We start from the raw sequence: 11965 nt of genomic DNA on the forward strand, positions 1-11965 counted from the left end.
GGTTAAATTTAATATAATTAATAATTAATTATTTTAGTTATCTAAGGTCTATGATCAAATCAATTTATTATATGATATGATTTATGTAAGGTTAGATTTTGATTTTAGTATAAAATTTTAACAATATTGTATAAGATTTAAACGGTTAATGTTAATATAATTAATATTTAATCGGTTATTGGACTAATATCTATAATTAAATTAATTTACTATATTTATTTGTTTAAAATATAATTGGCAATCGTGTGTGGCATGTGCTTAGGATGGAAAGCATGTCAATCTCACCATAAAATTTAAAAAAAAAATAAACAAATATTTTTCCATTTTACTTAGCCTATCTTATATCTCTACACATATTTAAAAATCTTCATTATATATATTTCTCTCAAGATTTACTATACTTTATTTTTTATATTTTATTAACTAAAAAGAGTAAAAAAATGATTAAAATGTTTGGAGAATTTTTGTTGCATTCAAGAATTCTAATGGATTATTAAATTTTAGAAGAATAACGATTTATATTTAAAAAAAAAAATTATGCAGAGAAAGCGTTTATCTATAAAAATAACATTAATGTGTGATAAATCACATTCACATGTTTCTTCTAGACCTTTACTATTTCTCATATTTATTTTTATTTTTAATTATTTTAATTATTGCTTTTAATTGCAGATTTAATAATGAAAAAATCTAGATTGCATTTAATTTTTCTAATTATTCCCATTTAATTTCCAAACAAATATAGCCTCTTCTACATCCTCAACTCCAAAGATACATTCATCTCCTGGCTGAATGTTGTTGACCTTGCTGAAAGCTTCCAATCCACACATCAAAGTTTTTGATCCAGATGTTTCTTGGCAGAGTACTGGCCAGTCTCTCATATCAGGATACCTGAGAACAACGATCTTCCTTTCCTTCTTGTGCCAATAGGAGATGATGGCAACTCCTGCACAGATGTCGAAGGAATATGAGCACCTTTGCCTTTCAGAAGACGAAAATGTTAGATTGATCCAACCTATGTCATCAGACACCCTTTACATCAATTTGATGCATGTAGAAACTGAAATCCAACAAGAATCTAAATACCAAGAAAAAATTTACAAAACAATGTGGGCAACTCAGGCAGGGTAGCAGGGTTCAGAAAAATTACAGAAGGCAAAACATATGATGTAATCATAATACTGAGAGAATAAATTTACGGAGCAAAATCAGATTTGGAGAAAGAAATAGCAGTGATGAAGGAGACAATACCCAAACTCGTGAGGCTAATGAATAACATACAAGATAAAGTTCACTGTTGGCAGCAGTTGTTCAAGGATGAGTATCTACATCAGGATTTTCAAGTTTCAGCACTTCGTAAGCTTCATCACGGCCTCCTGTTGGCGAATATGGACTCTCACGTTGCTTTATTTTGATTACCTTTCGCTTCTCCCCTGCATTTCATCACTGGCCATCATACACTCGAGCAAAAGTTAAAAAAGTGCCTTGCATATCTGTTCTTGTACTTGTTTTGTAAAGACATTTACATGAGATTGGTTTTCTTTTTCCTTTCTTTTTTCCAGGATGCCACACGTAGTTACTTTATGGCCATAAACTGGCAAAATAGAATGAAAAGGAATTAACCAAGCAGAACATAAGCCCAATGAAGTGGTTCTCACCATAATTTTTATCAGAAACAGCTACCAACTTGATCCTCTTATCAAAATAATTATTCCCCCTGTTCTTTTCAAAACAGGACTTTGTAACCTTTCATATAGTGACTCTTTATTACCGAAGTCATCTTCTTTTTGGGATTTAAGGGAGGTAAAGCTTAAGCTCTTAGGTGAGGCATTTATATAATTGTCTAGCAGGCATGATGAGAACACTTCTTGTTAGCAGCTGAAATGTTGTTGCTTCCTTGATTTCCCAGGTTATTTTTTGACAATTCCAAGTTAGACAAGTCAACTACGGTTCCTCAATATTCTTTCTCTTTCTTCACTAAATCTCCATTGATCATGTCCTTTGATTCTTCAATGCATTCTGCTTTAGAAACAAACTTCTCTGTTCTATTCCCGTCTTTGTTAGTTGAAGTACTTTTTGTGCCCATCTTGGCTTTTCCCACATCATTCTTCAACCTATACACCAGGAAAGCTAGAGATACTTGACACTATTCTGGCTCGTTGAAACCTTATCTTCTATGAGGCATGGACCATCTTCAGTGGTGAAATTTCGAGTGTTATTTTCAGCCCCTTCCTTCTGATTTCCCTCACAGAATAATCTAGCCTTTCACATGCACTCTTATCATGGATATGGACTTCCCTTTACGTGCTCTGCTGCCTCCTGCCATCCTATTCACATCCTAGTAGGAGAATTATTTGGTATATTTATTACTCAGTACCCATGAGTTGTAACAGACAAAATGAACCATTTAGTTTAGCCTAATGGCCATCCAGTACAGAAGCATCGAGGAAGAAGGGGATCAGAACTAGAAGTGGGTTTCCAGTCAATGTCTAATTAGAAGATGGATCTTCTAGTTTTCAATGACTCTGTCAGTCTGATGATGGATGGTAGCAGTCTACAGGCCTAAAGAGCCGATAGCTCATTTGCTTGCTGCTGGCAAAGGAGGCCCAACTTTCCAACCAGTTTTCAGAAGCTAGTAAATTTTCTTTTCTTAAACATTTATGATCAAATAGATAAATCTTGTCTTGGAGCATAAAGATATAAAAATGAAACTTCTGCTAATTTTCAGGCCATTTGAAAATCGATATTTTATAAGGATTGGATTTCCTATTATATTCTTTAATGTTTAATGAATATTTACTATTTAAATTTAGGTCCTATTTATTTGCTGGAAAATAATTTTTTTAAGTAAATTCTAAAAAAATAAATTTTAGAAAAGTTAATTATTTTCTAATATTTGGTAGTATAAGGGAAAATAAGTTGAAAAACACTTTCCAATATTTGATTATGTTATGAAAAATAAGTTGGAAAATAACTTACTAATATTTTATTTTCTTAAATTTATTAAAATAACGAGGAACAAATCTTACAAATTAAAAGGTTAAATGAGAATGAAATTGAAAAAAAAAATAATTTTATAAATTATCTCAAATAAAATAAATAATAATTAAAATAATAAAGATCAAATCTAAAAAATAAAAGATGAAGAAATTAAAATAATAATATTAACATTTCATAAATTATTTTAAATAAAATACGTAACAATCAAAAAAATGAGGATCAAATTTGATAGATAAAAAATTTCAATAAAAAAATGATAAGGAAAAAGCAAATAACAATTATAAAAATAAAGATCAAAATTAATATAAAAATTAAATTTTAAGAGATGAAATTGAATAATAAATATTCAAAACAATATATATATATATATATATAAATCAAAAATTTGAGGACCAAACTTGATATAATCAACAAATAATATGATATTTCTAAATTTTTTATAATTTCCGGAATGTATTTTTCTCCTAAATTTTTTAGAAAAACATTTTTATAGAAACTAAGTTAAATTTTTTTGATTAAAAAATATTTTTCGTTGACCGATTTTTCTAATAACAAACAAATATAAAAAAATTTAAAAAGTGATTTCCTAAAAACCACTTTATGAAAAACAAATATAGTTTTAAAAAAATATTAATTAATAAGTTAATAAAAAAATACATGTTAATTAATGGATTAATTAATGTTTTCACGTATTATATATTTATGAGACGAGGAAATACTCTTTTTTTGCTTTACCTTGGAAAAGTCGAGTTCTATAACGTTAAGGCCAATCCAAACAAAGTTTCACAAGTTTCACAAAAACTAAATTTTATTTTGCTTAAAACTATTATTTTTATATATTAAAAATAATTATATATATATATATATTATTTTAATATATTTTTAAATAAAAACAATTGTTATCGTTATTCCAAACACGCCATGACTGCAGTCCTGCCTTAATAAATAAGGTTGTTTTGTTTTGTTAATCCGTTTACAAGTCAAAAAGTCTTCGCCCCCCTCCCTCTGTTTTTGGGTGCATTTGAAGATTGACTTTTGTTTCTTTCTCTTCTGTTCAACAATTTTGACTAGTACTAATCCATATTTCCCCTCCAAGAAGCAAAATAAAAATATCCCTGTACACAGGCTATTAGCCTTGGCAATGGCACAGCCCGTCGAGGGTTAAAACTTAAAATTGGCAAAAATGCTTAAGCTCCATCCAGCTCAATGATCCTGAAGAATTAATTAAGATCAGATACATAATTTTTTATCCCAAATCCTTTGACCAAAAAAGATGGTTCTTGATTGGAGGAAGTAATCACCTGCTTATAGTTGTCCGCCTGCACCCCCAAAAGACAATCTAACTCCAAGAACTAAAGTCAAACCATTAATCTTAACTGTTCATCAAAATAAAATAATCAACTGAAAATCTTGAAAACAATTTCAAAAATCTCTCATGTTAAGTAGGCGCAATGTGGTAATTTTCATGACCAAGTTGCCTCATACGCTTTCCTTCTCAACCCTTCTTCTAGACCTTAGACTTCAAGAATTTTTCCTCTTGTTTCTTTGATTTTTGTTCAACAAGCAAGAAAAACTGCATTTTCCTTTCCTTGATCATTTCTTTCTTGTAATATTTTTTTTTCCCTAATTTAGAAAAGTTTATTTAAGTAAATTTAGACCATAAGCAAGTAAGAGAGATGATGGATTATCATGAGCTTCCTGCTATGTCATCTTACCAAGACACCCTTAAGGTTCTTAAGGCAGATATCCAGCACGCTAATGTGCTGTGAGTCTTCTCTCTGTGTTTCTAGTTTTTTTGGGTTCTTGTTTTTCTTTGCTGTTTATATTTTGCTGCTGTTGAAGTTTTGTGAAAAGTTTCGAAATTTGGTCTCTGTGTTATAACTCTATCCTTTTGTTGTTGAAGGAGAACCAGAAAAATTGCATGACTAATGTGGATTTTGTGGAAGTCCCTTGGTTTATAATCAACAATTTAATCTCTAGTTCTCATGGCTTAGTTTTCATTTTGATTTTCATCATCACATAAGCAAGTCATTCATTTTAAGGTTTTCTTTTGACTAAATACTCATTTGGGCAATTATGGCTTGTTCATAGTCCATTCTTAGTTCTGGTTTGTGCTTGAAGTTTATCCAGCTTGCATACCAGAAAGGTGCAATTTCCTCTGTTTTTATGTATTTTGCATTTTGAAGGGCAAGCGTTCATTTTAGAAAATCCGGAGTTTCTGCTGTGTTGTGGGTGCAGCTTGCAGAGTTAGCCTTGTTTATGCTAACAGTTTAGTTTAGTTGCTATATTTTTTATGGATTTTGTAGCATTGTCGGGCATAATGAATTCTGAACTGCTAATTCTATAATACTACTTCTTTGAGGTTCATTCGCGTGTGAATTTACTTGAGGGTTGATATTTGCAGGGCAGCTTCTATTCCAAGAGCCAAATGTGGTTCCTGTCTTCAAATGAAACTGGTTTATAACCACTTGACACCCATTTTTCTGTTTTTACTCCAATGGATGGATTGCTCATGTACATGTCTACTTTCAACTTATTTGAACCTTTTTGACGTTGTTGTATACAAGGTTGGTTGGCTGTTTTCCTGCTTGTTATGCTTTACTCTTTCAAATTAGATGGTTTAAATCTTTTGTTTTCTTTTGAAGAATCAAACCACAGTTCTTAAAATTTGGTGTGCTAAGTAATTAATTCCATTTTTAGGTATGTTCAGACAGGAAGCAGAAGATTTCTTCATGCAGACGGAAAGCAACCATCCGGCAATTCTATGGTGTGTAAAAGAAAAAAAATCCTCGATAGTTTTCGTATCTATATAATGACTGTCAATAACATGCACAGACATGGTAAAGATGGAGTTTCTTGCAGATATTGCTTTACACAACATTCAGCGTATTTCTGTTTTTTTGCCTATAATGATTAAGGAAGTTAACAACTGTATCAGCATCCATTCTTGAACACCATTGTATGTTTTTAAGTAATGAACTGTGCTTCCAAGATTGCTTGCCAAATCCTGAATAGGATATGGTATCCTATGTTGGCTGAATATTTTGGTTCTTGTGCTTAGTTTAACAATTTCAAGTCCTGGCTTGCTCAAATTGCAGCTGTTATATTACCATCACTTCAGCGTCTTCATGGTGATACAATGGAACCAGATATGAGTCGGGAAGAAGGTCACTGTTTGGAAATGATCGTGAAGAATAGACTGGAAGATAGGAGGAAGCTTTCAGATGTGGAACTGCTGAGGGAAGATGAATGTGGGATCTGCTTGGAACCTTGCACTAAAATGGTTGTGCCAAGCTGCTGCCATGCAATGTGCATCAACTGCTACCGTGACTGGTACGTGATTTTTAAAGCTTCACTTTTATCTCTTAAATTCCAATATTTTCCATCATTTACAAGTAATAGTGGAAAAGGTGCGTAGGTTTGACATTTTACGCCCATTCCTTGTAGGAACACAAGGTCAGCATCTTGCCCATTTTGCCGAGGAAGTCTGAAGAGAGTGAATTCAGAAGACTTGTGGGTTCTCACTTGCAGTATTGATGTTGTTGACATTAACACCGTGTCAAAGGAAGATATATTTAGGTTCTATCTTTATATAAAGAACTTGCCGAAGGATATCCCGGATGATCTGTTCCTGATGTATTATGAGTACCTAGTCTAATATGATAGACAAGAAGAATGACGTCAAATTTAGAGAAAAAATATCATGCCATCACATGGAAATAAATTATGGTGAGGTTTCCGCATTGAAAATTAACAGATTGATTGTTCAGAATAATGAACACGCTCAATGGAAGAAAGCCCAGTTATTCTATCGAATCTGGAATTTTTCCAGCACAATTTTTTTCTTGTTGAGTATGTGGCAGGAAAGCGAAAGGAACATGGGGATATTTTGAACTGTGAAATCTGCCTCCATTTTTCTGAGGAGCTTATTTCTTGGGAGATTTCTTACAGTATCACGATCATGAGTTGACTTTGATTTTTGGACTGATTTTTGGGATTGATATGCTGAAGAATAGGGAGATTTCTTACAGTATCACGATCATGAGTTGACTTTGATTTTTGGACTGATTTTTGGGATTGATATGCTGAAGAATAAAAGCCAGTCCAGCATTTTGTTGTGCCACGAGAAATCTTCAGATCTTTATCTTTCAAACGATATGGACGTTTTAATTTTTAATATAATTATTAGGAGTAAATTTCATGCTAGTTCACAGTTTTCTTCTACCTGCATTCAATTAGAATTCCTCTATTACAGTTAAGTTGACAGGTGAATCATTAGATACATGAAGAAACTTGTTTCTGTGCTTCCTTATTGAGTTGATGATTGTGTAGCATTCTCTCATGTTGTCCATGCCAGGCTTGAATTTGTAAAACTCTCCATGCAAATGATGCCAGCACAAATTAAACAATATAATACCATGGTTTCCTGGTATCGCACGCATAATAGCAATCATGAACAAGTAGTTTGGAGCTGCTAGTCTACATCTTCTCAGTAGATGTATGCAAAAAAAATCTCCACTCTGTTATCAGCCTTGTATTGATTGCTTTACTGAAGTCAACTTGATATTTGAAGTTTCAGTTTATGTTAGTAGATAATCTATAGGAAGGGAAGGTCATAGTGTGTGGAAAATGTCAGACAGCTTAGAGGCATTCTCACACATGGTATGATTTCCTGCTCTATTCACTGGTACAAGGGAAATATGGTTATGATCTGGTAGGTATATATGAGCAGAACTCTTGCACTGATGCCAGTTTCAGATACCGAAACGCACGCTTTGTTTTTCTTCCTTATCTACCTGCTTTACATACAGAGTTCCAAAACTCTATCTGTAAATACCATTTATGAGTTTTTCTTAGTCAAAATGTTAAAGCCATTGAGTTTCTCCTTTGCAGCTTATTGCTGAAGGTTTAGCTGTAGATGAAAGCTGAAAATGTTAGTCCAGCACAATCAACCACTCAGGTTATCCACGTTAATTTCCGAGTCATAGAAGTTGATAAGGAGAAGTGTCTTGTGAATTTTATTCATGCCAGAGATCCCCAATGTTAAGATAGAGTGTGTATGTGCTGCTGTCACATCCAATAGGATCTTAGCATGTTCTGAGAGGAAAGCTATGAAGATACAAAGGACTAGAGGAGAGGGCAAAAGGATGCAAGGTATCGAGAAAAGGGTAGTATTCTGGCCATAGTTTTGGAATTCAGCCCTGTTCAATAGGTCGATCCGGAATAAAAACCGGGTTAGGTTTAAAAAAATAAAAAAAGTTAAAATCCAGGGTGACCCGACTAACCTGACAGGTCGACTTGGCAAGATCCGGTCAAAAACTCGATTGCAATACTTTAACTTTTTCTTTTAATAAATTAATATCATTTTGATTTTAAAAAATAAAATAAAATTGATCCAGTCAAAACCAGAACCTTAAACCAAGTAGGGTTTAAAAACTTCCATTCTGGCTGATATTTTACTTTGTGATCGAGATGACTCATTTTGTTGTGTTTAAAGGTAAAAATGTGAAAAATTGTTGAGCCAGAATGTGCTGCTGTGCATGCTTTATGATCTTTAAGCCCAGAAGTCAACCCATCGAGGAAGTAGTTGGGAAGTTGGAGGTCACAATCTACTGGCAAATCATGGAGATGGGAGTCTCAAATTTAAAGAGGATTAAAGAGAAGGATTGCTTTAAAATCAGTTGGGATGTAAAATGAAGACTAATGAAAGCAACTAATCGTATTACCATGTTTTATTCTGAATCTTGTAGTAAATGAGTGGCTCCTCCTTTTCTTATACTGCGTTTAAAAAAATTATTTAAAAAAATATTTTTTATTTAAAAAAATTATTTTTAATATCAATATATCATATATAACAATCCAAAATCATTACAAACAATTAATTTAAAATAAAAAAATTTCAATGCCGATGAAATATGGAAATATTACTTCTTAATCAGTTGCCAGTTCATAGTGTAGCAACTGTGCCATTATTGAGCAGTGTTCTGATGCTATAAGCCTATAACCAACTTTGTTCAAGTTGGCATTTGGATGAATAATTTTTAAAATCAAATTGAATTAATAACTTATTATAATTTTTATGTTTGTAATAAAATATTAAATCATATAATTATATTGAATTATATTATTTGAAATATATGTGAAAATAAATTAAATCGATAATCTTAACTATTTTGTCCGAAATAATTAAAGAGTGTCCGTATCCATAAACTAAATCGACATGGGCCATGAGGGTTTTTTTAACCCATTAAGACTGTTTTTTGGATTTATTACAGTTGTCTCTATCAGCGGCGCCTTAAGAAAACTGATAGAACAAAGACAACAAAGGGTTAATGTTCCGGAGTTCAAGGATGCTAACGAGGCTGGAGGGAGGTACTCTGAAGAATGTACATTGATATTTACTGAAGGAGATTCAGCAAAAGCTCTGGCAATAAGTTCCATGATCAATAACATTCTCTGTAGCAAACATCAATTCAGCTTTCTTTTATAGCATTGAATGCATGCCTATAGCTGGTGGGGTTGGGCTGCCCGGAGAGAACGGAATTTTTACGGTGTATTTTCTTCGAGAGGCAGATTGCTCAACGTGAACAGCTGGCATAGAATAAGGTAATTGAATGCATCAAGAAGATTCGTGGAGTATTACTTTCTTTTTTATGAACTGAATTATATTTGGAATTCTAAATAATATCTTAAAAGGATTCCTAGCTCGAAATTTCAATCCCAAGAGTTTCAAATATCGTAAATTATCATCATTTATTTCTTTTATCTCCATCCAGTCAAGAGTCTGGCTACCCCTGTGAATCTCGAAGAAACCTTGCTCAATAACATGTGCAACTCAAGTTCACATATGCCTAAAATTATTGAAAGAACATCAAAGACTCCGAGAAGTATCTCATAATTCATAAACACCGTTACTGGGGCTGGTTAGAAGGAGAACAATTCACACATGCTGTTTCCTGTCCATCAAGGACCCAAATGGAGGATGACTGAATGTTCCACTCATAAACATGTGACTGAGCGCCTTATACATGGCTTCGGTGAGATGAACTCCATCCCAGTTAATGTACTGAGAAGGGTTTGAGCAAACACTTGCCTGAGATGTGCCACATGTTGAAAACACTTCAAAATTGTAGGGTGGACCTCCTGATCCACAGCATGCCATGAATGGCTCTTCGAACCCGTACTTCTTCGGATTCTTCATAACCGCGGCGTAGGCATTCCAGTAATCGAGATAAGCAATTACAGCATCAGGGAACTGGTTCCTGAGATCCTGCACTGTCTTTTGGTAAACAACATTATGGGTGTAGGATTGATTGTTTGCGCTCTTCACGCAGCCTAAATCATCTCTGTCGTCTTCAGAAGCCAGGACCATGGCCAATGGCAAGCATCCTGTTGGAGGCAAACCTTGAACAACAACATGTTTCACACCTTTCTTCAGCAATGTCTGCAATTCATAAAATCAAGTTGAGTTGCAGAAATGATATCACCATCACTGAATTGATCTTGCTCGTTAGTAATTAAAATGGAGTAGTTGTTGCCATGTAGAAGAATGAGAATTCAGTTATTACCTGTAGGAATCCGGTGACGCTGCTGATCGCAAGCTTCCTAATTGTGTCACTTGATACGGAAGATCCGACAGTATATGCATAGTCATTGACTCCGATTTCACCAACCCAGATCAATGCGTCATCAAATACTGCCTTGCACTCAGGGCTTGATGACACTGTCCCTTTACAGCCCTGACTCTCCAAGAACTTGTTAAACCAATTCATTTGAGTTTGAATAGATTGAGGAGTCATGTCAAGGGTAAGGTTGTTCTTCACAAAGAAAGCATGATTTATTGCTGTGGAGCCAGCAAAAGCAAAGTTGACTCCATGAGGTGCATTGCCCTTGTGTCCTCGGTAGGGTGGCAAGTATGGTAAGGACAATGTTTCAGTTACAAAGTCAATCACAAGCCGCCCATCAGAGTATCGGTTGGTGGGGTGGTGAAAGAAGGTGCTGCCATATGGACGGCTTGAGACATGGCCAAAACCAGTAGGACCTGACGCTGACCTAGTGTTGCCGGTGTCTGTAAAGGAATCACCAAAGGCGTAGATTTTCTTGAAGGGACTAGTGGTCTGAACTGCAGAGTTAAAAGCAAAATTCGAAGAGCAGAAAAAGAAAACTACAAAAGAGAAATATGTGGAAGGAGCAACCATTTTCTCAAAGGTTCACAGGCTTAGCACTTAGCAGCTTCTACCGACTGAGTATAAGATGTAGCTTATATATTTGTGATCTCTTTGTGAATGGTAGTTCTGTCTTTCAACTCATGCTATCATTTTTCAAATTAAGCCCACTTAAGCTCTAAAGATGGATCATGTGATTTCTGTAGTCTTTTGCTTTACCTACCTAATAGTGGACATATTAATGCCTTTCGCCTCTATAGATACCAACAATGTGGCGTGCTCTTTAATTACAAGAAGCCAGAAGCCACCTGCGGAAGGAATGGAGCTCTGTTATTTATTTCTATATGAGAACATGGGTCCATGCAAACACGAAGTGTCAATGGTGCGAATTGGATGGTTCAGGGTTAAGAATTCAGAGCCTTCAATTAATTGGACTCAAATTTAGTTGGGGCCTTAAATGAGGATACGTTCTTTCCAACTGTCTCCCTGTTGATTAGAGCGCTTGAAAGAGAGATTGATCAAGAAAAGGGATCCCAGCAAAGGAAATTATAGCTATGGTGGGTGGTTGAAGTTGGGAGGCAGATCTTTCCCTTCTACAATAAATTTTCAGCATTCTTTTTCGGTGCCTTGATGACAACCACCTCCATTGCTATCCAAGCAGTGGTGTCGTATCATGCAGTGGGGGAGCCACAATGGGGATTAAGGGGGCAATGCCCCCTTAATCCTTTTTTTAAAATATATTTTATATTAAAATTTTAATATAATAAGTTTTTTTTGAATTATTGTTTCTATATCTTTTT

At 34.2% G+C, this 11965-nt stretch overlaps 2 protein-coding genes across 2 annotated transcripts; one reads left to right on the top strand and one right to left on the bottom strand.

The window, feature by feature from the left end:
- The first annotated feature begins 4384 nt into the window (after positions 1-4384).
- LOC105125380 (peroxisome biogenesis factor 10-like) lies at positions 4385-6852 on the top strand. Its single transcript, XM_011025792.1, has 5 exons — positions 4385-4765; positions 5405-5567; positions 5701-5767; positions 6099-6333; positions 6448-6852. Exons 1-5 carry the CDS (start codon positions 4677-4679, stop codon positions 6656-6658), a joined length of 765 nt encoding a protein of 254 aa, XP_011024094.1. The 5' UTR covers positions 4385-4676; the 3' UTR covers positions 6659-6852.
- A 2875-nt stretch (positions 6853-9727) lies between these two features.
- LOC105125381 (GDSL-like Lipase/Acylhydrolase superfamily protein) lies at positions 9728-11488 on the bottom strand. Its single transcript, XM_011025793.1, has 2 exons — positions 10569-11488; positions 9728-10444 (listed from the first exon to the last, which is right to left on the bottom strand). Exons 1-2 carry the CDS (start codon positions 11196-11198, stop codon positions 9941-9943), a joined length of 1134 nt encoding a protein of 377 aa, XP_011024095.1. The 5' UTR covers positions 11199-11488; the 3' UTR covers positions 9728-9940.
- Between the last annotated feature and the right edge of the window lie 477 nt (positions 11489-11965).

This window comes from Populus euphratica, unplaced genomic scaffold (assembly GCF_000495115.2).
Source record: "Populus euphratica unplaced genomic scaffold, PopEup_1.0 scaffold22.1, whole genome shotgun sequence".
NCBI lineage: Eukaryota > Viridiplantae > Streptophyta > Magnoliopsida > Malpighiales > Salicaceae > Populus > Populus euphratica.